This window comes from Sipha flava, unplaced genomic scaffold (assembly GCF_003268045.1).
Source record: "Sipha flava isolate LNK unplaced genomic scaffold, YSA_version1 249_pilon_pilon, whole genome shotgun sequence".
In the NCBI taxonomy this organism is placed as follows: Eukaryota; Metazoa; Arthropoda; class Insecta; order Hemiptera; family Aphididae; genus Sipha; species Sipha flava.
The window spans coordinates 1,367,017-1,393,355 of NW_020272898.1; the positions used below are offsets into that span (position 1 = coordinate 1,367,017).

The following is a 26,339-nucleotide window of genomic DNA, read 5'->3' on the forward strand; positions in this document are numbered from 1 at the left end:
ATCATCAGTGATGTTTTCTGGGGGGGTAGAGGGGGCGATCAGTTGTTGATCATGTATTTCTTATCAGTCAGCTGTATCATTTTTTCAAAATTTTTTATATTTAATTTGTTAATTAATTTTAGTTAATAGTTAACCACAGGTTAAATGTTCAATTACCCTGAGTATTAAACAATATTTACTAAATATATTAATTAATTTAATCAACATTTTATTTAAATAATGACTATTAAGTGTGTTACCTCTGTTGTTGTTGGAGTTTCTAGTTTTTTTCTAGGTATATGGATAGATAGAAAATATAGGGAACATAATATTTCCCATAGAATACCAGGATTTAAAATATTTGATGCTGTGTATGCCGAAAGCAATGTTGTTAATAATCAGCAATTAGTTATTAACAATGAACAGCGAGTATCTCAAGTAAGAATTATACTAATATTATTCTCTTGATTAACTTATCATATACTGCTCATGTAGATATTTTTCAAATCAAATTATATCTTTTGTAGATAATGAAATATGGATTTCCAAGTTTGGATAATGTACGATCATATAATAATTTTGTTCTTTCTTATGACCAAAGGAACCGTATACCCCATTGGGTTTTAGAACATTTGACACCAGAAAGTGTACAATATAATCCCAAAGTAGATAGAGCATTATGTGACTTTTTTGAAGATACCTCAATTCATGAATTTTTTCGGTAATTTTTAAATAAATATTATTTCAATATATTAATAATTCAAATTATTTTATAGAGCTACAAACAAAGATTATAAGCATAGTGGATTTGACCGTGGACATCTAGCAGCAGCTGGTAATCATAAAGCAAGTCAAGAATTAGTAAATCAAACATTTGTCTTATCAAACATTGCTCCACAAGTTGGAAAAGGATTCAATCGAGATGCTTGGAATGACTTAGAAAAATATGTAAGAAAAAAAGCAAAAAATAATAAAAATGTTTATATTTGTTCAGGTCCACTATTTTTACCAAAGTAAGAGAAAATTAAATTTTCATTACTTAGTTTTAAATACAGTATTATTTATGTTATTAAAATGGAAATATTTTTAGAAAAGGAGATGATGGAAAATTATGGATTAAATATCAAGTTATTGGAGATAACCACGTTGCGGTTCCTACACATTTTTATAAAATTATTGTTACTGAAAGTAATAAGTCCCAATTTTATTTAGAGTGTTATGTGATGCCAAATCAAGTTATTCCAAACAATATACCATTAAAAGACTTTCAAGTATTTAATGCACTAAATATTTAATTATTATTTATTATTAATAAAAAGAAAAGAAATTTATAAATTATGTGTCAAGTAGTAATCAACTAGAAATTAGAAGTTATAGTATTCTATTAACCTTGGTGTAATCTATTAACTTAATTATATTAAACATTTAGTCCTTCTTCTGATACTATCAGTCTGTTTGAGCCTATATTTTCTTGTGTATGTTATCATTGGTAATTATTATTTCAAGAGAGCATTCAAGTATCAAGTTAGCAGACCAGGGTAGAAGAGTTAGAGAAATCTGACAATACCTTACATGGGATTTTCCCCCTAATTATCAAATCTGATGTTAGTCAAAATTAAAATTAACCCATGAAAAAGCAAAGTGTAAATTACTAACCAACATCAAAGACGTTCCATCTACTGGTTGATATAATATCTATAGTATAAAATTCCCCCTATGAGTGGTAGGTAGAATACACCCACGGTAGTTCATGTCTGTTGTAAGAGGCGACTAAAATGGACATAGTAATGGGAAACAGCGCTGTTAAAATCAAGTTTGAATCCACTTATACTTGAACATCATCCATTAAAAACAATGGAGGATACTACGATATGGAAGGGACCATAATAATATCCCAAGTAACAGCAATAAACATGATAGCTTCTCAAGTAAAATATTCCGGAGGTAAAATAGTCCCAAATTCGGATCTTAAGAGGGGAAAGAAATCTTAAAGAACATAAAGAATATAATAAATTATAATAAATAATAAATAAAAAATAATAATAAATTCATAGCAACTTGGAATGTAAGAACTTTATTACAATGTGGAAACTTGGAAAACCTGAAAATGGAAATGAATAAGATGAAAATTGATATCCTTGGAATATCAGAAATAAGATAGCCGAATTCAGGAGATTTCTGGAGTGGAGACTACAGAATAATACATATGGGAGCATCAGAGAAGAAACCAGGTACAGGAGGAGTCGGGATTGTAACAAATAAAACCCTAGGTGAAAAAGTTAAATGCTACATACAATACAATGATAGAATTATCCTAGTCAAATTTAAGACGAAGCCAAAGGACACAACAGTAGTTGAGGTATATATGCCAACAACAAATAGTAGCGAGGAAGAGCTAGAAAAAATATATGAAAATTTAAATAGACTAATAGAAAATGTTAAAGGGAAGGAAAATCTGATAGTAATGGGTGACTGGAATACCATTGAAGGGGAAGAAAAAGTGAAAAATTTAACAGGTGACTATGGTCTGGGAAACCGAAACGATAGAGGAGATGGTCTATTTTGTGCAAAATATAAATTAATAGTCACAAACACTTATTTTAATCATCATGAGAGAAGAATATACGCTTGGAAAATGCCTCGAGATATAAATAGGTATCAAATAGACTACATCATGGTAAAAAACAGATTTAAGAAACAAGTAAAAGAAAGTAGAAGTTACCCAGGTGAGGATATAAACAGCGATCACAACCTTGTTATAATGAAGTGTAATCTTAAATTTAAAAGAATAAAGTGTAAGAAAAAAATAGTACAATGACAAGTCAAAAACCTAAGAAATGAAAAGTCAAGGAAACAATACAGTGAATGCACAAATGATGCGAGTATTGAAGAATCCCTAGGCCCCCAAAACATTGAAGAAAGATGGCAGAGCTTGAAACAGACAATCACAAAAACAGCAGCAGAAACTCCAGGACAGAAAAACAATACAGCAAGAAAATATTGGATTACAACCGAAATTGTGAACTTTATAGAGGAAAGAAGAAAATATAAATGTTTGAACTATACCGAAGGACAGAAAAGATATAGAGCATTGAGGAATCTAGTCATTAGAAAATTAAGAGAAGCAAAAGAAAAGTACCGGGAAGAAAATTGTAGTAATATAGAAACCCTTATGAAAACAGGAAGAAGAAAAGAAGCATATAAAATGGTGAAAAAGTTCTTCGGCTAGTATAAGCCCAGAGGTGTATGAGTAGAAGATAATAATGGGAAAATGTTGTGTGAGCAAAAAGATATTGTCAAAAGATGGAAAGAATATTTAGACATACTATATGAGAGAGAAACACTTAATGAAATCGAATCAAACGAAGGAGAAACTGATGTAGAAAAATATGAAAAGGACCCAGTTATGAGGGAGGAGTTTGATAAAGCTTTGAAGAATCTGAAGAACAAAAAAGCAGCACGAATTGATGGAATACAAGCAGAGCTTTGGAAGGAGTCAGGAGAGAAAGTTAAAAACAGATTATTTCAAATCATCAAAGATACCTACGCAACTGGTGAAATACCAAAGGATTTCATAAAAAGCATAAATATCCCCATTCCAAAGAAAGCAGCAGAAAATAAATGTGAGGAATTCCGCACCATAAGCCTCCTATCACATGCATCAAAAATACTAACAAAGATTATATTCCAACATATTGAATCTAAGATAAAACAATCATTGACGGAGGACCAATTCGGTTTCAGGTAAAAAATTGGAACGAGAGAAGTAATACTGGCATTGAGAATAATTATTCAGAAAAGGATTAGGAAGGATAAACAAACATTTATAGCTTTTGTGGATATTGAAAAAGCATTTGATAATGTGAACTGGACATTAATGTTTAATATGATAAAGAGAGTGGGTTATAAAATACGCAGACAGGAAACTGCTGTATAAGTTATACAAGGATGAGTTGGCTGATATAAAATTCCAAGATAATGTAGAAGAGGCTAAAATAAATAAAGGAATTAGACAAGGATGCACTCTATCACCAACTATATTCAACGCATATATCCAAACAGTGGCGTGTTGAACTAATTTTTGGTGAAGAGCAAAAATGTATATACCATAAGGTACCCTTTTTTCATTCTGACAGCATTTCCACTACAACAAAACATTTATAATTAAAAAAATATACGTATATTAGACTGTATAATCAGATGTACTTACTTAATTATCTAGTAAATTTATTACACTCATTAATTATCTTGTTTCTTGATCTATGCAGTGTATGTGAATTTTGAATAATGTTGTTAACATTGGTATTACAATTAGTTAACACCAATTGTTTCTAGTGTAACAGATCATATACAGTACATTTGTGCGCCAAATATTTATTATCACTTAAAACATTTGATATGATGTTATGATGTATCTATATTATTGTTACTTATTGTTAAGTATTTTTTGGCAGGGGGATCACCCACCTACCAAACATTTTGAAGGAGCAATTGTTCCAAAATAATATCATCACCATGCTGCTGTGTCCAAAAGCAATAGAAAAGATAAAAAATGAGACCAATCTAAGGATAAAAATTAATAGTCAAAAAATAAGTATGTTTATAGACATTACGTTAATTGCTGAAACAGAGGAAAACTTAGATCAGCTAATCAAAAGTATAGATAAAATATTCATCAGGGATTTGCGTATGCAAATAAATATGCAAAAAACATAAGTACTCATTTGAGAATAAGAATACAGATAAAGCTACGAGGAAACCAGACAGTAAAACAAGTGGATGAATTTGCATACCTAGGGAGCATCATCAGCAATGATGGAAGAAATAGGAGTGAAATAATAAAACTCATCTGTCTAACTAAAATAAACAGCAAGAAAACTCTTCTCGCATCAAGAAACATTAGCTTAAATATAAGGAAAAATCTATTAAAAACATATGTATGGAGTATAGCCCTTTATGAGTGTGAAACATGGACAGTAGCAACGGAAGAGCGAAGAAGGCTAGAATCTTTGGAAATGTGGTACTACAGAAAAATGTTAAGAATAAGCTGGATAGACAGTGTAACCAATGAAGAGGTGCTGAAAAGAATAACAGAAGGGAAATTAATATGGAAAAATATAGTTAGAAGATGAAACGAATAGATAGACCATATAATGTGACACAAGGGACTGCTAAAACTGGTCATAGAAGGAAGCATAGAAAGGAAGACTAAGATTAGAGTATATTCTACAAATAATAAAAGACCAAGGATGTAACTCATACGTAGAAATGAAAAGGAAAGTGGATTATAGAGAAGAATGGAAAATGACTGCAAACCAATCTACGGATTGAAACCATAGAGAGAGAGTATAAAATATTTGTAGGTTGTTGTCGAACTAGGATAGGTCCTCTCACCTACCTCACCATTATGGCTCCATTGCAGTGGCATGTTGAAGTTATTTTTGAAGAAATTAGAAGACTTATTTGTTTTTTATGTTATGGAAATAAAATATAAACGTTTAAAAAATTTCCAATATTGTATTTTGATAATTGAAGAAATTCATTTTATTAATAAGAAAATAATTTAAGGGGTTTATGAAAAATATGGATAGGAGGAGATAGAAGGAGGGTAGTCATTGTCTTACATACACTTACATTGTGGGAGAAAGGGTTAAATTTTAAAAACGTGCTGACATAATACTTGAATACTACCCAATGTGGAAAACTAATTATGTTATAAAAGGAAAAAGAACCTATTTTTTTATTTTTGTTGTAAAATGTATAAGTAAATATCAACAAATAATATCAAGAAATTTAAACTTAAATATTTTTATTCTATACATTGGTAGTTCTATATACAATGTGAGTTTTTTTTTAGATTGATAAAATTAATTAATATTTCATTATATCATATTTGTAATTTTTTGAAAATTGCCAATTATCAGTATATTATTTTTAATTAAAACTATTTTAAATAAAATTATTATTTTTGTAAAATGTATTATATAATTGATAAGTATTAAAAAATTGTTTACTAGATGCATTACTGATAAATTGCTTATATATTTCAGATGCCATTGGAAGTTATTGAACGTGCATCGGGATTACAATTTTTTAAAAGACTGACACTTGATAAATTCATTAAACTGGAAAAATAATTATAATTGTTATAGGGTAGTTTCATTTATATTTGTATTATATAATATAATCATATATCCTTAGTCTATTTTTATTTTGTATACAATGGATGTATCTTTAATCAGTGGCATGGCAAACTCAAAAACTTATAAAAGCAAGTATATTTTGTCAATACCCACCTATCCCCCAAAAAAATGAGAGCCTCTCCATTATCCACATCACCATACCATTGTTGGTACTTATAGCCCCCCCCCCTTAAATGTAAGCCGTAGTTACACCACGGTTTAAGATATACAGTTTAGCTATCATATATCTAAATTGCATTGATAGCTGACGGTCAGAATGCGTTACGGGTTTAGTACACATTTTCTCCATATCTGTAAAGCAATAGTAGTATGTAGGGTTAGTTATATGTTAGTTATATTATTATTACAGTAGTTACATGAAAAATTCAAAGGATTTGACAGAAGTTGAGTTTACTAATTTAAAATTAAAAGGAGGATTAACCAAACCAAATTTACATTTATTTCACTTTCTATACAAAGTAGAAGAGTGCTTTACTAAACACTGTATGCACGTATATGGAAGTTTAAAATGTCCATGATTCATATTACATCAAATTTTATATTGTATGTTTTGCATATTTTGCATATTTCGAGAGTTAATGCATATAACATGCATATTTAAAAAATTACAATTTTTTGTATTTTTTTAAGTTTTCTATTCGTTTTTTTTGAGAGTAGGAAACTTCAATTAATCTAAAATATTTATTTTTAGTTTTTTTTTTATTTGTATTCTCGTTTTTAAGTTTTCTAAAAGTTTTAGATTGATTTAAATTATTTGAAATATAAAGCAGTGGATATTATCATTTCTTTTGTTTTTGATAAAATATTTAGAATTTTATTTGGTATAAAAGTGTGGTTCTTTAAAAAAAAAAAAAAAACATTTTATTAAGTGTAGCATAATGCATATAATTGCATATTTGCATCATATTTGACACTTTTTAAATGTATATAAATCTGGGCTCTAATTATATAATATTATATAATCAATGATAATACCAATGAATGATCACAGCTAACATGATGCACCATATAGTAATAAAGTGTACTACAATATTAAATTTGAATTACTAATAAATTAGTTAATAACCTTTAATAAATTATTACCTATATTAAATTTATAATAGTAATTGTTAAATTGCATTACATAATACAAATCAAAGGATAATTACACAATGTAATTTATCACATGTCAGTTATTCATTAATATGTACAGTAAGTCCCGTATCACCCTTACCACCCTTTCCCACAGGAAATCAATATATTTAAACGCGGTTATTTTACAATACGTAGTATGGAATTTTTGGAATTTTTGATTGAATGGCAAAAAATTCAATTTTTTTTTGAAATAATTAAAAAAAAAAAAATTTTATGCATTAAAAAATTTTCAATTTTTAAGATAGTCATTTTCTTGAGCATATTTTTTAAAACAATTAAAAAAAAAAAAAAATTTTAAATTGAATAAAAATTGACCAAGTTCGAACAAGTTTTGTTTTTGAATAATTATAATAATAGTTGTTACCTAGCAAAACACGAATTGATCGATTTAATCAACCTCGATCAGTGTCGCAAAAACCACAGGGGCAGCAGATGCAATGCCTCTGTAAAGGAGGCTCTTGTGGTTGGTTTTAGGGCTCCCCTCCCTCTAAATAATTTCATTATGATAAATTACATAATACATTATTTCATGCATTTATTCTTATAATTATACAATTGTATATTTTTATTAATTACAATTTTATCTGAACGGGGCCCTCCGGATCTCACATTGATATAATATAAGCTATAATATTATTGATAACATATAGTGTTATGCAATGAGTTATTTTTATATATATACCATTGGGATTCCCGAAATAATTATTGTAATCGCCGTTCGTGGCATATTTATATAGGCGTGAGCTGGACCCCTAACCTAACCTATGATTATATAATTTGTTTATGTCATGTTACAAAATACTGATACAGTGGTAAATTTGTATAAAAATAAATACGGGCCGGCGGTAGTCAATACGACTTCTCGGTACTATAAAGATTATAATATTATTGTTAAGTGCATTGGGAGCTGGAACAATACAAATAATAGCCGTCGATAAATTAATTTATTTTGTCAAATAATATATAACTTAGAATTTTGGTTGTCATATATCTAATATTTTATTATCAAATTATACATTTTTTTTAAAAAATAGAAAAAGAAAATGAAAAAAAAAAATTCCCTGGATTTTTCACTCAGGGTCCCATAAATTAATTGTGTCCAGGGCTCCAAGAATCCTAGTTGCGGCATTGATCTCGATTGAACGCTGATTTTTTATGGCAATCTGTAAATATCTAATTATTAATATTTAATAATTAATAATAATAATAATAATAATTAATTAATAATAATTAATAATATCTAATTATTAATATATAATTATTAGTGGAGCTTTTAGGAAAAATTAAAATTCATATACTATTTTTAAACTTGATTGTTAAAAGAAAAAAAAGATTTTATTACATAAAAACGAAAATAATGCATTACATTTTTTTTTATAAATGTTCAAAGTGACCTCCAATATTTGTAACACAGAGCTGAAATTTTTGGACCCAAGCGTTTTCTAATGTCTCAGGTAAAATATTTTGAATATTTTGTCACGGAGATCAGGCAATGAACTCGACGGATACACAAGATTTTTCAAATAACCCCATAAAAAAAGAATCCATTGGTGTTAAGTCGGGTGACCTAGGTGGCCAAAGCACTGGATTATTGAAATGTGAAACAATTCATTTTATGTTATAATTATTCAAAAACATAACTTGGTCAATTTTTATTCAATTTTATAAGTTTGTATATACTAAAAAATTAAACTATATTTATTTAGACATTTTATGGGAAAATAGCTACAGCAGTTAGCAGTTGATGCATTGAAATATTTGAAATCATTTAAACATATCAAATAAAAAATTTTAATTCCATCTTATCAGTTAGCTTTTATTATTGATAACAATAATATTTTCGGAACATATTGATTAAGATAAAACATTGTAATAAAAACACTGATTTTAATAAAAGTAATCTATGAACCGTTTTATAAATATAAAAGAATACATGACTATCCACGGGGTATGGTTAAAAATTATGATAATTTGAAAAGTAAATAATACAATATTTATATGTTTTGTAGTTCATCAAATTGTGTATTCATCATATGAGTAAGTAACAGTAATATTAAAATAATTTAAAATTTATCTGTATTATTGATCTGTTAATATGAGGTTTCTTGTTGAAAAAATAGTTGAGTATTAACTATAATATTACATTATTGATTTTGAATTGGTAACGAGGTGAGCTACTTTAACATATGGAGCAATAATTTTAGTTCACCCACCCACCCACCCAATATTTTATTAAACATACAAAATAATATGATTGCTACTTTAACTGACATATCAAGGCAATGATATAAAATTCAATAAGAATAAAACATCAGTCAACTCTTAGTATATTCAGTATTCTTAATTTATATTAAACTTACAATACCCAAAACAAAAATTCTGGAGAATATCAAAAACTGTGACTATATGATGTATTTGTGTAAATTATTAGTATATTATTAATTAATATGCTTTTAGACCATAAACTATAACTCATAATAGTTATAGCAGTATAACCACAAAAAAAAAATAATCATTTATTATTTAGACACATTCATAATATACTTGTTAATACTTAATTAGATTATCCTGTTGCTTATCATTATTTTATGTATACTTGTACTTCATTAATTCTAGTAGATATCTAATATTATGCACTGTATATGTATAATATATTAAATACTAATACTTACTCCAAATTTTGTATGAATGGCTGCTCCTCTGATCTCCTTCAGCATACTACTGTCTTAAATAATGTGCTATATTTCCTTGCTACATAAAATAATGCTGTGTTTTAAAATAAAATATTCATAGTGATCATATTTAATATTACTATGTATTATTTTATTTATTTATTTTTATTACTTTTAATTATAAATTCTTTATAGTTGAAATAATTCACCTGTTTTGTATGCATATTTTTTTAAGACATTATTTTTTTTTAATTAAGTACAATTTTAATTCTATTCTCCTCGCTACTGTACTTGTGCAGCAATATAAATAAAGCCTAACTACCTTGAGTATTTAAATTAGCACCAATTTGAATGATAAAAATGAAAAATTCAATTAATTTTTTCTTTACTCATTTTCTTTACTCAATTTTTATTCATTCTTTGAATGCTTTAAAAATAACTAAACAATTTATTATTATTAACTAACCAGCATAATTGATGTTTTGGTATAATTTCTTGTTGATTTTCTTCGTATTTTTTTTTAATTAATTATAAATGATCAAACTTACATATTATTCATAATAATGCTCTAAATGAAAATTCAATAGAAAAATCAGAATTAAATATTTCTCGCTAGATTAAAAAAAATTATAAAAAACTATTATGTTAGTTTTTTTGATTTAAGAATATTACTTTTTAATCACTTATTAATATAATTTTTTAAATAAATTTGTCAGTTATAAATTGTAATTTTTGTTAATTTAATGGTATTTGCATATTAAACCGTATGTTATAAATATGTCTAATTATTCGCCTATACAATTTTTTAAATATTTTTTTTTTCTCAACATCGCCCTTTAAAATAATTAAATAGGTACCTATGTTATTGAAAAATTAAATTTTTTTTTTCTTTTGCATTAAAATAGTTGTATCAAAATGCCTTCTTACTCATTAATTGAGTGTAAATTACGTCGCTATTTTTATTTGGGACATGAATACTCAATATATGTTCCTCCTGGAATTAGAAAATCATATTGGGATCAAAGACACCATGAAGATATTACTGGCATACGTATAATTGGAAAAATTGTAAAAAAAAATAAAACTGAAGAGATAAATTCTATTGTTCCAATAATTTTAAAGATTGGTTAAATTATAAAAAATTATTAAGTTTATTATTTTTTATTTAAAAATATTTTTTATAAAATTTCAGATAAAAAAAAGAAAATAAGTTAATTGATGATAAGCTCTTGATATATACATTAGCTATTTGTGCCAAATTTAATTTGGAGCATTGTGCGAAATTAGTTTCAGGCGCTTATGATGCAGTAACAGCAATATGTACAGATGGATTAAAATTGTTGATGTTTGTTCACTTTTGTCATAAAGCTAGTTATATTCTTCATAATGAGGGTATTTTTTTTTTATTTTTTTTTATATCGATAGTAATAAAATTTACATTTTAGGATTTGTAAAAAATCCATCTTCTGGGTTTGGCAATGGTTTTCGTAAGGCTTTGAATAAATGGTATTTAGGTAGGGATCCATTGTTAACTACAGAACAAATATTAAGATATAAATCCTATGAGGGCTGGACTCATAAAGATATAATGAATCTAATTCATATTCGTTCATCTGATCCAAGTAGTTATAAATAAATACCATAACATATTTAACATAAATAAATAATTTATTATTTAAACATAAAATAGATTATCAAATATTTATTATCCATACAATGTATGGGTTTGCAAGAGTTGAAAAAATATATGGACATACTTTAAAAGATGTTTCAATTTATGATGATAATGAAACATTTGAAATGAAACAGTTAAAATTTATTTTTAATAAATTAAAACTAGTACATGATATATCAAAAATGGATGAAACAACCTTACGGTATGAAATCGAATTACGCCGATGGGGACATGAACATCAAGTTATACCTAAAAAAATGCTCAACAGTCCTATAGTTAGTAATATATTTTTGAGAAAATAATATATTTTTTAAAAAATTAAAATGTTCCTTTAGATTTTAACTGCACTTGTTATGCATTTACCATTGAGGATATTATTGGACAACACATTTTTTTTTGCCAGAAAACGATTATTTAAAAACTCAACACCTGATACTGGACTTTGGGAGTTCATTTTACGATTCAACAACCCACATGAAGTAAAAAAATGGCGAATACATCCAATTGAATCATATTTAGCATATGTTAGATATTCTAGAACAAGTCAGTAAGTAACACTAAATTTATATTTTTGTCTTTGTGTATTAAATGTTATATAATAATCATTTTTAAATAAATTTTATAAAAATTTAATAATTAAAGGTTTGAAAAAAAAACTATTTCAGGAATATCTTGAAAATACAAAATAATATTTTAAAAAAACAAGAAAATTTTAAAATTAATCCACCTAATAAACTGATAATAACTATTGCCTCAGGAAATCTAAAAAAATTGACAAATAATTCTAATATCCAAAATACAAACCAAACTTCTAAAACATTGTTACAAAAAAAAAATTCTCAATCATCTGTTGGAAATGAAAATAAATTATTTCAAGCTGAACCATCAAATTCAAGAGAAATAAATACGCAACAAATTAAAAATAATAAAATATGTAATACAGTTTTGAATTCTACAGTAAAAGATTATAAATCTAAACAATCAAAACAAAAATCAACTAAACCTAATCCAAAGAAATCTAACATTAGTCAGACTTCTAAACTAACAAAACTGTTAGAAATATCTGAAGAAAATAAGAAAAAAAACAATCAGTCTGCTGAAATTGCTGATCAGTTATCAAATTTAAATGTCAGTGTCCAGCAAAATAATTCTGAATCTAAAACAATAATGGATCAAATTCAAACAGTTGATGTGAATCAAAATCAGCCATGGGTATTTACATTATTGAAGTCTCCTCCAAAATTATCTTTAGAGTTGGAACATTTTTTATCTGAAGATCTAATAAAAAAATCATTAGCAGTATGTATTATCAAATATGTTAATTTTAGTATTACATTTTACTTAAGTCAAAGTATAATAATAAAATTAAGTTATTTTGTTTTTTAGGTTTTAAATCCTATTGACCAACGTATAATAATAGCGTATGATAGTCGGGTGATTATGAAAAAAAAAATGTGTTTTTATTCAAAGTTACTTTATGTACATGAAGCTATTACACTGATAATACTTTCTTTAATATATCCAAATAAAGTACTAAATAAACCAACAATTTGTGGTTTAGATGAAACTGGAAAACCGTGTAAAAATGATATGAAAATTGATTATGAGAAACCTTTGACTTATGAAAGTTTGGAATCTATTTTATTTGAGGTAATTTTTTTGTTTATACAAAAACATACAATTTATTTTATTTTATTATATGTACAATTAAGAAATTATTAATATGAATTTCTTCATTATATGTAGTTACTCAGCAATGAAAAAGTTTACCAAATTATAATATTTTTATAATGCTTCTTGAAATATGAATAAAATTTGCAAAAAAAGAGGATTGAATGGTTTTGTTTGACAGATTATGTAGCATTATATACTATATTGGCAATTAAAATTTTTATCTTAAATCAGAGTATAATTAAATACTATTTTATTTTTTTTTCGTTTATTATTAAGATAACATTTAATTAAAGTTGATTATTCTCATAGTTAATATTTTATAAATTCTTAATAGCAAAATTGATGTCATTATGTTTCATAGTTATAAGTAAAGATCGGATATAATTGCATTAAAAATATCTTAAAATTGTACTAAAAAGATACCATGCAATAATGCAATACGATGCAATAGAGGTATATCAAAATTGCAGTATAAATATGTTGAAATTGCAATGAAATACATAAAAATTACATAGTAAAATCATATCAAATATATAATCATTAATTACTTAAATAATGTTATGGACATTTATATAATATTTACAAAATATATAATTTTTCTGAATTAAAATTTATAATTATATACATCTCTGAATTGTGTGTATTGAATTGGGTGTTGTATCTAAATAAACATTTTGATTTCTTGCTATAACCTCAGAGTAAGTTTTAATAGTTTTATATCCTTCATTTCTTTCTAAGACATATTTTAATTTATCTTTAACTATTTTTCCATTAGGACCGGGAATATTTATAGAAATATTTATACTAAATATCTTTATTTAGTATTTGTTTAGTATTTATTTATCTATTATTTATACTAAATATGTTTAAACTATTAAGTAATTGACTATTTTATTCTTCTAAACTTATGAGTTTTGTAAAATCACTTTGAAAATAATAATTTGTATATTTTATCACATGAAGTATACAAAAATTGTTATTATTGCAAAAAAATGCAAAATCGTTGAAAATTGCAAAAAATTGCATTATTAAATTAAAAAGGAAGACTGTAACAATTTGCAATATTAATTAAATCCGCTCTTTAGTTATAAGATAATTCCATTGATTATATAATATATATTATATAATCAATAATAATACCAATGAATGATCACAGCTAACATGATGCAACATATAGTTATAAAGTGTACTATAGTATTAAATTTTAATTATCTATAATTTTTTCTATCAAATTTAGTTAGAGTTGGTTGTCACCCTTTAAATTTTGAGTGAAACAAAGATAAGCTATGTGTTGGTTAGTGGTGGATGTATCTAGATTTGACAAATTAAATTATTCTGATTTGTCAAATATGGATTTAAGAAATCCCAATTTCATAGACTATCCAGATTATTATTGGATTCAATTTTGTTGTTCATTGATTCATTTTTTATATTCACATAAATTTAAATAAATGTTTGCAATAAAGATAAGTTAATTGAGTATTCAGTCATGATATCACTGGAAGTCATAAAAGTATAAAATAAACTCAGCAATTTAATAACATATTTTAGTAACTAATAATAAATTGTAAAAATTGTTGAGTTCATGTTAAGTATACAGTTATTCATAAAACAATATTAATTTATTAATCAATTTAAATTACTATAAAATAAAATAATTTATTTTACTAAAAATTAAAAATAATTTTAAGTCTCAAAAACAAATCCATTAATCTGGATACTTTGATAATTCTTGATAAGAATATTTGGATATTTGGAAAATTTAGAACTTCTGGTTTATTGTTTATCCCTATTATTAGTTTTACCATGTGTGTTTTTTGTCTGTATACATGATTTCAACCAGAATGAGCAGTTATAGAAAGACAAATTTAGGAATTGGTGTTTAGTTGGTACTTTAGGGGTCATTTCTTAAAATTTTCAGAATAACTGAAAAAAATCATTTTTCTTAAATAATTATTATTAAAAATACCAATTCAGCAATATCATTTACCTATCCCTATATTTCAACCAATCTAGGGGTTTCTTATTTTTTTTTTTTTTAATTTTATGTGGTAATTTTTTCTCCTACATTCAAATGTTTTAAATGTAATAAGTTAATAAAGGAACCAAGTACAAATCATATACAAATTTAAAGTAACGTGTATAATAGGGTACCTAATGTAATGACCACTTATAGATATTGATTTCCATGGTTTTTAGACTCCGGTTAGTGAAACATCAGATGAAAATAAAAAAGATGTTCCATATATCAATCCTCTATCTACTTTGAATTGGGCTAAAGAAAATAATAAAGAATATGATATTTTTGTATTTTTGGGAACTAACAAAATGAATTTAAAAAACATAGATGGAGCTATTAAAGAATATCAAACGGCTTTAAAAAAAAAAGTGAAGTATGTATCTTTTGAGTATTGTTTTCTTTAGTTGTCTTAATATTGAAATCATTATTAATAATTAATAATATTAAATTTAAACCATTTGAAAATGATGGAAAACAGCATAATTTTAAATATTGTTATTGTATGAAAATAAAAATAATTGTGTAATAATTATATTATCAAGTATAGTTCTTAAGATCAGCCTTTTTTATTACCTTATTAATAATTGATAAACTGATAATTTTTTTTTTATCAATAACTTATTTTGTATTATGATGTATTGAATTATTCTTAATAAATAAAAAATATTGAGAATTATAACAATTCATTGATATTACAACTAAACCCTTTTATTAAAATTTGGTATACATTAATAATCTAATTAAAAAAATATTTTCCAGGATTGTTGTATGTTGTTTAAATGGCAAGCATTTTGACCAAAGAAACTTAGGTCGAGGGAATAGGCTATTTATTGCTGGTTTTGACAAAAATGTTGGAAAAATAATTGAATCTTTTTTAAACGAAGAATTTTAAGTTTATTTCTTAAATATGCTGAAGTGTATTTAATTGTTAACATTAAAAACATAATTTATTATTTCATATTGAATTGTTTAATTTATTTTTCGCTAAAAGCTACTTTTTACCAATTATCTTAATGTAAATATCTATATGTAACAAGGGTATTAAACTAGAGCTCTTAAAACACGTGTCACGGAATTCACGCGTACACGTGAAATACATGTTTATCCAAAATATATATCCATTTTTACAATGGTAAAATTAGTAATTTTATGTTATATACTTGAAGTTTTAATAAAATATTAATAGTACAGTATTAAGTTAAGGATATACGTTTTTATTTTGGATTTTACACGTGACACGTGAATTCACGTGTATTAAGAGCTCTAATTTAAACACTATTTGTAAATGTTATAACATAATAATGTTTAATTTTTATATTCAATAAACTAATAGTTTTTATTTTTAATTTTATATAATAAAGTTAAATATAAGTGAAATTTTACTGCATGAGAATTTTTTATTTTATACTTATATAATTCTGCAAAATTAGAGAACCTGCATAAGCTAAAGCAATTGTTGACAAAATTAAAAGATATCGAAAAAAATATTGGATTTGATCAACCAAAAATATTGATTTTTTTAAATGAACAAAATTAATGAATTTACTATAGATATTAGTAGTGATACACAATTTTTTAAGTTTATGTAAAAAAAAGTTCTATATATGTGGAATGTCCATTTTCAAAATAAAAATATCTTATAGTTCAATGTAATTGTACAATACAGTAATCCCTCGTTATCCGCGAAGGTTACGTTCCAGCAAACCTGCGTGGATAACGAGACCATAAATCAATGTAAAAAGGGAGGTTAGGTTTAATTTTTTTTAATTCCTACAACTAATTTATTTATTATCTATCGTATTGTTTCTTCATTTTTACGTATTTCTCGAACACTAGACTCATTTATTTTGTACGTTCTAGCAAGTGATGCTCAGTATCACCATTTTTTAATTTGTTCAAAATTTCAATTTTTTGAACGATTAATAAAAAAACATTTATTCACCTTTTTATTGACATTTTATATTGAGAAGCCATTTAAAAATATTTTCACTACTAAATTTATTAAACACTGCTGTATATGCGTCACGCACAAATATCACCTTACAAATGAGCAATTGACGATTATTAATCGTGCATGGTGTAAGTAACTTTTTGTGGTTTATCTGCAATAAGTATAAGTATTTATAATGTACATGTGTTATACCTATAGCGATATAACAACAATTATTGTCAAAAATAAATTTCTACAGTGTTCGTGTAATAACGGTAAAACGTTATCGCAATCGCAATGACATTAATATGTTATCGTGGACCCAACCGCGGATAACGAAGGATTACTGTATTAATTAAAAGAAATGTACAAATATATTCAAATTAAGTTAATTTAAAAAGATATTAAATTGTTGTATTTGACTAAAACTCGAAGTAAGGAAAAAAACGAAGAAGATAAATAGGTAATTATTTGTTATTACAATTTTTTTTTAATAAAAATAACAATTTTTAAATTTTTTAAATATTTTCTAGATATTAATACATCTCCGCCTGAAAAGACGTTGGTGCCGCGACCTCCTAAATTAATTTAAATTACGCTCCGAAGGGTTCTATCAATGGATAGCCTCCCTCATCAAGCTATTCCATTATGTAATAATATTGTATAAATTTCTTATTTACTTATTGTGTTTTTTTTTCCAAATACAAATTATAAGTTTTTTTAATAAAAAAAAAAAAATTTTAATATTAAAAGTTTTTATTAAATACTTTACATATTTATTTTTTTAATGCATATTTAGTGATTCCTTATAGTATAAATGCATGCACATTTTATGGTTTTTTTAGGAAATAAGGTCCCTAGTCATAGTTTTCATTAATAAATATTAAGCAAATTAGTTATTTTACATAAATCATTTATTTACTTTGTAAGGAATTGTTTAATTTGGATGCACAAAATAATCAAAATACATTAAGATTCCAATTTCCATAAGACCAGATGGGTCTTATTATTGTTTTGAAAATTAATAATTTTGTTTTTAGGCTTAGTTTGGATTTTAGCAGTGGACGAAGAAGTAACGTCAAACTTAAAACGATTAAACGATTTTGATTCCTATTTTCTGTTGAAAGCATGAACTTGCACTAAGTTTACGGTTGAAAGTGCTAAATTTGCAGTGTAGCCACTTATAATAATACAGAGTACTTAATAGTTATTTTTATTTTTTAGGTGGTTTACTAGGTACTATCAAATTATCAAAAATATCACGAGATTTGATATGATAATAATAATAATAAAATATAATAGTTTTTAATAAATAAAAAATAAAAATATTTGTTAATTATTAAACATCTTCTTGTCGTGTCAGTGTTCTTTATTACCGATTTAAGTAACCTTGTAAATGATTTGTGTCACTAATTTGTTTATTCAAGTACAAACATTGGATAAGACATTGATCTATTAAAAAACATGAATTGTCTTCAGAATGTTGAAATAATATATATGTAAATGTCAATTGTGCCTACAGTTTATTACAATTGACAAAATGATTTTTAATCTAATATCTAGTCACAAATTTAATAAACAATATTATCCTAACATGCCTTTGAATCATATGACCAACGAGTGGAAACTGTGAAGCAATCAACTCTTTCATTGTCAGTGTGTAGTATGGGCTGTGGTCCTAGTCATTTTGGTATCTCATATTCCAGAAAGACCAAGAAGAAAAAAAACAAGTTTAAAGAATCTGGTGAAGTATATTAAGGAAACTATTAAATATTCTAGATCTTGTTTTACCCTGTTAATTCTAATTATTTGTCAATATTACGGAAACACTTTTGTAATACATCTAACATTTCGGGAGGAATTTTAATGAGCGTGTTATTTTCTGTTTTTAATTTGTAAATTTAGATAGGTACCTAGTTCCAATTATTATTTTAATATTATTTTTTAATTCTATTTCATTTGTATTTGATTTTTTTTATTCTAAATATTTTTTATTATAGTATGTAAATAAAAATGAAATAATATATTTATTAATAAATATTATATTCTACTACTATGGTACATTTAATAATTTATTTTAAAATTACTATAAAATAACTCTCATTAGTATCGCAATAAAATATATGATAAAATAAAAACTATAAGTATCCATATTTTTGGTTGGGCTGAGGAATTTCCTCTGAACCAAATTTTATAATTCAACTAATTAATAATAAAAATTAAAATGACCATATGAGAGTTGAGTTAAGGTTGGAGTATTGTTATCATATAATATTATTGTACCTAGTGTCTCTATTCTTAATTACATATTTCTTCAGTGATCTATTACAATTTTTTTCTGTTAATTAAAAATGACCGTATTATTATGTTTAAGTTCATACCAATGTCCAGTGGTAGGGCCAGGTATTTTCAGGTATTGCCATGACCTGCCTCTGGTGCTGCCATTCATTGGCATAACTAGAGTTCTATTTCTGGGTTGGCTAAATTTTAATGATTAAATGATACCAGCGATCCATGGGGGTTTTGTCCTCACACTTCCAATATTGATTGCAAACACTAAAATTTATATTTATATTGATTAGAAGTCCTTACAACCTTACCTATAGTTTTTAATAGTTTCTTTCGAAATAAAATTTTGTCCCTTAGTCACTTATTACTTACAGACTAGCTACCTAAATAAATATGAATAAGAAGGATATACATGTATAATTAATAAAATATAAAATTTATAGCTATTAGATGTTTATTATAAAGCCTAATTAAATTAAAATTATTTTTCTATCATTTTTAGCAAATTTATTAACAATTTCATTTTTATCTAATTTGTTGATTATATCACTCTCTATATTTAAAATAGATAAATTTGTAAATCGATCTTGGGTCATGGAAGATCTAAGCCAATTTTTTATTTGTCTCATTGAAGAGAATGACTTTTACAGGTGACTGAACTTATAGGAATAGATAAAGCCACTTGTAAAAGTTTAAAAAGGTTTGGAAATATTTGTTTTTCGACAATTTCTTTGACATCATTTAAATTGAAATTTTTTTTTACTACTTAAAAGATTAAATATCACTCTCATTTATGCTTCTAAGCTGCCTACGCTTTGAAATGTGTAGTAATTTCTATTATTATAATTAATTAATTAGTTATCATTGATATCTTATACAATTAAAATGTATCTATATACATATTACCAAATTACCTTATAATGATCGATAAACTTCATTGAATCGGTTATAACTAATTTACAAAATGAATCAACCAAACTGACCATAGCCAAGCTTTCATTAGAAAACCTATATTCAAGATTTGAAATAACACTTCCCATAACAAAATATGTAAAAGTTTTGCAATCATTTTTCATATAATTTGCTAATGACGAATATGAATCATTTTCTGCCGCCGTGGTAGCCGTTAATACATAGTCATGAAGGCTAGGTTAGTTAACTCTTTCTGCAACCTTTTGATCCTATATTTTTTATTTTTTATTTAAGTTAAAAAACAAAACAAATCATCAAAATTACAAAATGTATTCATAAGTTATGGAGTTTGTAACCATATGTAATTTTCTTCAGCAAATATTTTATTTGTTCCCATATTTTCTTAAATTCACCTTCAGATCCTAAAGTTTCAAATATTTTAATTACACCAAAAATTAAATTTTTAGAAAAACAAGAGTTGAAGTTTTATTCTATAGTGAAAATAGGTGGGCTAAGCCCAACCAAGCCCCCCCCCTAGTTGCATCTATGCCACCATTACTTGTTAAGCCAACTGTTACAAAAATAATTTATAAATATAATAACTTTCGGACTTAAATTAAATTAATATTCTAATATGTATCAAGGGCGTACCCAGAGGGGGGGGGTTGAGTCCAGACCCCCATTGAAATGTTTACACACTCAACAATTTAATAACTAAATGGTATAATAATAGTATATAGTGTATTTTAATTTCCCATTATCAGATAAAATAAAAATTTTGGATCCTCCCCATAAAAAATTCCTGGGTACGCTCCTGATATGTATACAATGCTAATTGCTTATATAATTAACCATTTATAAAAAAAAACTTAGTAATATTAGTTATTAACTCTGTGAAAAAGTTGATTCTCTCAATTATTATTTTTATAAAGAATAAATTTAATTATATTAAAAAAAAAATAGCAACAAATTATGATAGTTTCTTTTTGTAATTTCTTATCAGCTTTTTTTAACTACTCAGTAAACAATTGAGAAATTAAAGAACTACCTTAAAGTACCAAATAGACACTACCTATCAAAAAAAAAAAAAAAAACATAGTTGTAAACTAATTCATTCCTCAATTATTAATTGATAGATTTTAGAATATCATTATTTTTAAATTTTTATTAAAACTATAGAACATATTATACTAATAACTTTAAGTTTACTTATGTTAAATCATTAAAAATGTTATTATCAGGGAACGGACTTTGATGCAAAATACATTTTTTAGTGGGTAGAATAGGGCAATGCTTTCTAAGTGTATAATTCGATTCATACATCAGAGAATTTAATAATGAAACTTTTATTTTGCATTTTTTTGCATTTTTTAAACTTTTTCAGTTTTTAAAGCATTTTTTGACATTTTTAGAGCATTTTTCCATTTTTAGGTCATTTTTCGTATATATTTGTTGCTTGGAATTATACAATTTTAGTTATTCTTACGAAGATCGGCTGATTGTATCTCTCTATACGGTTATACGTAATTCCCATCAAATAATCTCGATAACGTTACGATACGCGATATAAAATTAATTGGTGTCCGATTATTAGTAGGTACTCATAGAGTCGTTAGTCGTTAGTCGTGTTCGCTATCGTAATTCGAATAAGTGTGAAAGATGCCGAAAATTAAGCTGTCCGATCGTTGTCGTTTGCGTGTGTATGTACAAGAATTCGGTGAAAACAGTTAATAATTATTAATTAACATAAAACATTTTTCTGGCTAAAAAAAAAGATAAGCAAAAAGACAAAGAGTTTTTCTTTTATTGTATATATTTAAATATTTTTTTTATAAGATAAATTTTTTATAATGATGAATTTTTTATAAATTTTAAGTTTTAATAATATTATACACACACAAAACTGTTCAAAATTTTGTTTTTATCGAATTTAATAACATTTTTAATGTTTTTAGTGCATTTTTTCGATATTAAAGCATTTTTTTAAGACATAAGGTCATATTTTTTACGGACATTTTTCTTATTTTTTAAGACATTAAAGTCCGTTCCCTGGTTATTATTAATTATAATTCATGTTTTAGATGATGAAAAAAGTGAAGGCAGTGTTTATGAAAATCATGCTGAAGATCAAATACAGTTGACAAGTACACCATCTGTAAATAATTTATGTGATATGTCTGAAATGGATGATTCAAGTCAACTACATCAAAGTGTGACAGGTCCACAGTCTTCTAATTCACTATTTGTTAATCCGTTAGTATCTATAATGTTATTACTAATTAACTTTTAATGTACTAATAAATAATTTAATAATGCCATGTAAAGACAACTATCTTCTAGTCAACTCAATTTCTTCAGAATATTAGATGAAAAAATAGAAATGGTGAGTAATAACTAATAATAAATTCAATCTTTTTTTTATTATATTTGTTAAACTATAAATTATACATTTTTTAGGGTGCCGATTACAAACAAACTATTGAGGAACAACGTTTGGAAAAAATTCATCGTACACATGCACTGTTAATGGAATGGGAGCGAGCACGGATTCGAAATTCTCCAAGTTCTTGTTCAAATACAAAATCCCATTTTCTGCGTAATCCACGACAACCACAATTTCGTATATCTCATTCAGTTGTTCAGTTTGACCAAGAACTAGGTGCTTTTCATACTGAACTTATATAAAGAACATATTTATTAATAGTTGAAATGTAAACAGATATTTTTTTTGATATTAACTTTTGTCTGGTAAATATTACTTAATAAAATTGGTTTGAATTACATTAATTTTTAAATATTACAATGTTAATGAAAATTAAAATAATTTATATTGAGATTATTTATTTACACAATTATCATATAATGTACTTTATAAAGTTTCAATCAATATTTGAATTGTTTTTTTTTAATATTAAAAAAATATTTTCATTTATTTATTTATCAAATTTCTATATTTTAATATAATTTTTTATAACCTAAATAATTTTAAAATTAATTTGAAGATAAATTAATTTTTGGTATTATCAGACTGATCACCCTTTATTTTTCTTTATTGTACATTGAATTATAACTATACTAATTTATTATTTTATGTTATTAATATGTAATATTTATTATATTAAACAATGATGCAGCTAATAGTTTACTTAAAAGACTTAAAATATGCTATAGTTTAGTATTAAATAATTATAGTCTAATGTAGTATTATTCTCTTAAAAACTGTTTACCAAAATCTAATTATTATATTTATTGACTGTATATTTTTATTATTATTTAACATTGATTTCTTGATGCATGCCAAGTAAAATGTAACATCATTTCTATTATATAAAAAACACTAAAAACAATTTTTCTAACAAATTAACCATTTAATTCAATAATTTCTATTTGTAAATACTGAATATTCTGTATATCATTAAATTAAGTACTCAATGTAAAATTATTGCATGATTTGTAAAAAAATGTTTGAGTGCTTATGTGTTTTATGAATTAGTACATGAATTTAGTGAATAAATTATTCAAAATTAAATTACATACGAAAATTGCGTAATACAATCAACAGTTAGTTAATCAACGATTAATGTTGGCTTATTAAATTTTTCTAGTCGTTAAATGTTAATAAATACATTCTAAGAATCTCATTAGTAATTTAATATTTTAGTAAACTAATTTTATGTTGGCTTTAAATAGGATTAAAATTTTATTAGTGTGATATTTGAATAATTATTGGTAATTTTTACAATGTTACTGTTACATATATTAACTTAATTAGTATTAACAATTAGTTTGATATTATATTTTTTTTTTTTAAATAAAAATTTTGGTTTTATATATAGTTTGATCACAAGTTGAACACTTTGCTAATATCTCAAGTCGTATATATATTTTTATTTAACATTTTTGGAAATACATTCTTAATGTTTCATTTTTTTTTCTTTCTTTTTGTTAAATTCAATCAAATAATTATTATACTTAATACATCATACAATTTTGATTCATATAATTGTTCAGTAATTTAGGATGATTTATCGAAGATTGTTAAATTATTCTTATTTATTTTAAACAACTTTTTTTTGTATTGTCGTACTTTACATTTTAATTGTCTGAATATTTTAAGTTACCATCTGGTTTGTGTAAAATAATTTTTATATTTTTAGTGTTGGTGTTGATATATGTTATATTGCAAATGTTACTTATTTAATGCTATATTAACAAATTATTTAAGACAAATTATTAGCATAGAGATATTATGAAGTTACTTTAATGTACAATAATATTACAACATTTTTATTATTATGTATTAAGAAAAAAACAAAGGCTGTGAGTCAGAGTAATTTCAATGTTTTCCTTATACTTAAAATACATGTAATAATGTATGACTGAATTGTTTGTCCTCTAATTGTTTAGATTAATTTAGTATTTTGTAAATAATAATTTTATCTCTTAAATTAAATTTAAAAAAATGTTTGTGGTTTCGAGTGTAATATATATTATGTTTGAATTTGTTTTTAATTTATTTTTATTTTTTATTTTATTTATTTATTAACACATGCAGGGGTCAAGTAGATATATATATATAGATATATAATATTTCAGTAATTTTATGACAATAGCTACACTTACATACTACAGTTAACTATATACATATAATTTTAAATTTCTTTAAGAATCAAAATACACAAGTATATTACATGACAGACAAGCAGCATATTGGATTGCAAGTTATGTATTTATGTGTACTGGGGAAATATAAAGACTTAATACATTCCTAGAGTTAAATGTAGGGACTTTATACTAATATGTGATGGAATTTAGGACAATCTATCATTATATTTGTGACGATAAGCTAATAATACAAGATTAATACAAGTAGCAATACCTGAAGAAGTAGCCCATTTTATATCCAAACATATGTTAGAAACGTATTTGAAGTTTATCAAGCATTTCAATTTCACCAGACTGGAATGTATTCCAAACCCCAGACTAAAATGTACCAAACAAACACTTGATAAAGTGCAGCAAGACATTTTATTTTCTTAAATTTGACAACATTTCTTAATATAAAGTCAAATACTCATAATAATTTAGAATAAACTGAATTAATATGAGCATTAACATTTAGGTATTTTGAAAATATAATACCTAAGCCCGATCCATTTGAATAATTTAATCAATATACATCCAAATCTTAAAATTCACAGTAGATTTATGAAGATGAAAAGTAATATAAATACATTTTGATGTATTAATAGAAATATCATTAATTGTACACAAATCAACTAAACAGTTTAAGTTTAATTGTAAATTGTTAGTGGTATAAATAGAAGACATAGCCAAATAAGTCTAAATAGTAATAATCATCTGCAAAAAGTAAAAATTTACAATATTTTTTGCATTTTCACGTATATCTGAAGGGCAAATTTCATATTTTTTATAAGAAAACTATACTTGATTTTAAACAACTTTTCTTTTGTCGAGTTTTACTATTAAATTGTCACGAATTAAATAAAATAATATAATTTTAAAATTATTGCGATTATTTAATGCAGGTATGTCTAACCTTTTGTAAAGACTGGGCCACATCATATGGGTGGAAGTTGTTTTGGGCCATATACTTTTTAATAACAACACATTCAAATTTAATGATTTAATTATATTCTATAATAAAACAATACATTTTTTTTATAACTTTACAATAGCGAATAATAAGCAGAAATATTTTTACAAGTATTTAATTATAATTACACGGAAAAATATATTTATTTATAATAAAAAAAAAAATAATAAAATTAATGTGAAATTTGAAATCGCTTTTTTTTGTAATGTATCAATATCCGGATCGATTGAAGTT

General features: G+C 24.9%; 3 protein-coding genes across 3 annotated transcripts; all 3 read left to right on the plus strand.

The window, feature by feature from the left end:
- Window positions 1–86: 86 nt before the first annotated feature.
- LOC112684426 (endonuclease G, mitochondrial-like) lies at window positions 87–6,179 on the plus strand. Its single transcript, XM_025555965.1, has 5 exons — window positions 87–417; window positions 507–700; window positions 756–992; window positions 1,070–1,250; window positions 6,030–6,179. Exons 1-5 carry the CDS (start codon window positions 220–222, stop codon window positions 6,114–6,116), a joined length of 897 nt encoding a protein of 298 aa, XP_025411750.1. The 5' UTR covers window positions 87–219; the 3' UTR covers window positions 6,117–6,179.
- Window positions 6,180–9,245: 3,066 nt separating this feature from the next.
- On the plus strand, window positions 9,246–16,478 carry LOC112684427. Its single transcript, XM_025555966.1, has 10 exons — window positions 9,246–9,353; window positions 10,894–11,112; window positions 11,184–11,380; window positions 11,434–11,610; window positions 11,679–11,938; window positions 11,999–12,210; window positions 12,329–12,962; window positions 13,050–13,313; window positions 15,537–15,730; window positions 16,117–16,478. Exons 2-10 carry the CDS (start codon window positions 10,904–10,906, stop codon window positions 16,247–16,249), a joined length of 2,280 nt encoding a protein of 759 aa, XP_025411751.1. The 5' UTR covers window positions 9,246–9,353; window positions 10,894–10,903; the 3' UTR covers window positions 16,250–16,478.
- Window positions 16,479–18,583: 2,105 nt separating this feature from the next.
- LOC112684333 lies at window positions 18,584–23,251 on the plus strand. Its single transcript, XM_025555790.1, has 4 exons — window positions 18,584–19,031; window positions 22,570–22,741; window positions 22,814–22,871; window positions 22,946–23,251. Exons 1-4 carry the CDS (start codon window positions 18,953–18,955, stop codon window positions 23,171–23,173), a joined length of 537 nt encoding a protein of 178 aa, XP_025411575.1. The 5' UTR covers window positions 18,584–18,952; the 3' UTR covers window positions 23,174–23,251.
- The last annotated feature ends 3,088 nt before the right edge of the window (window positions 23,252–26,339 follow it).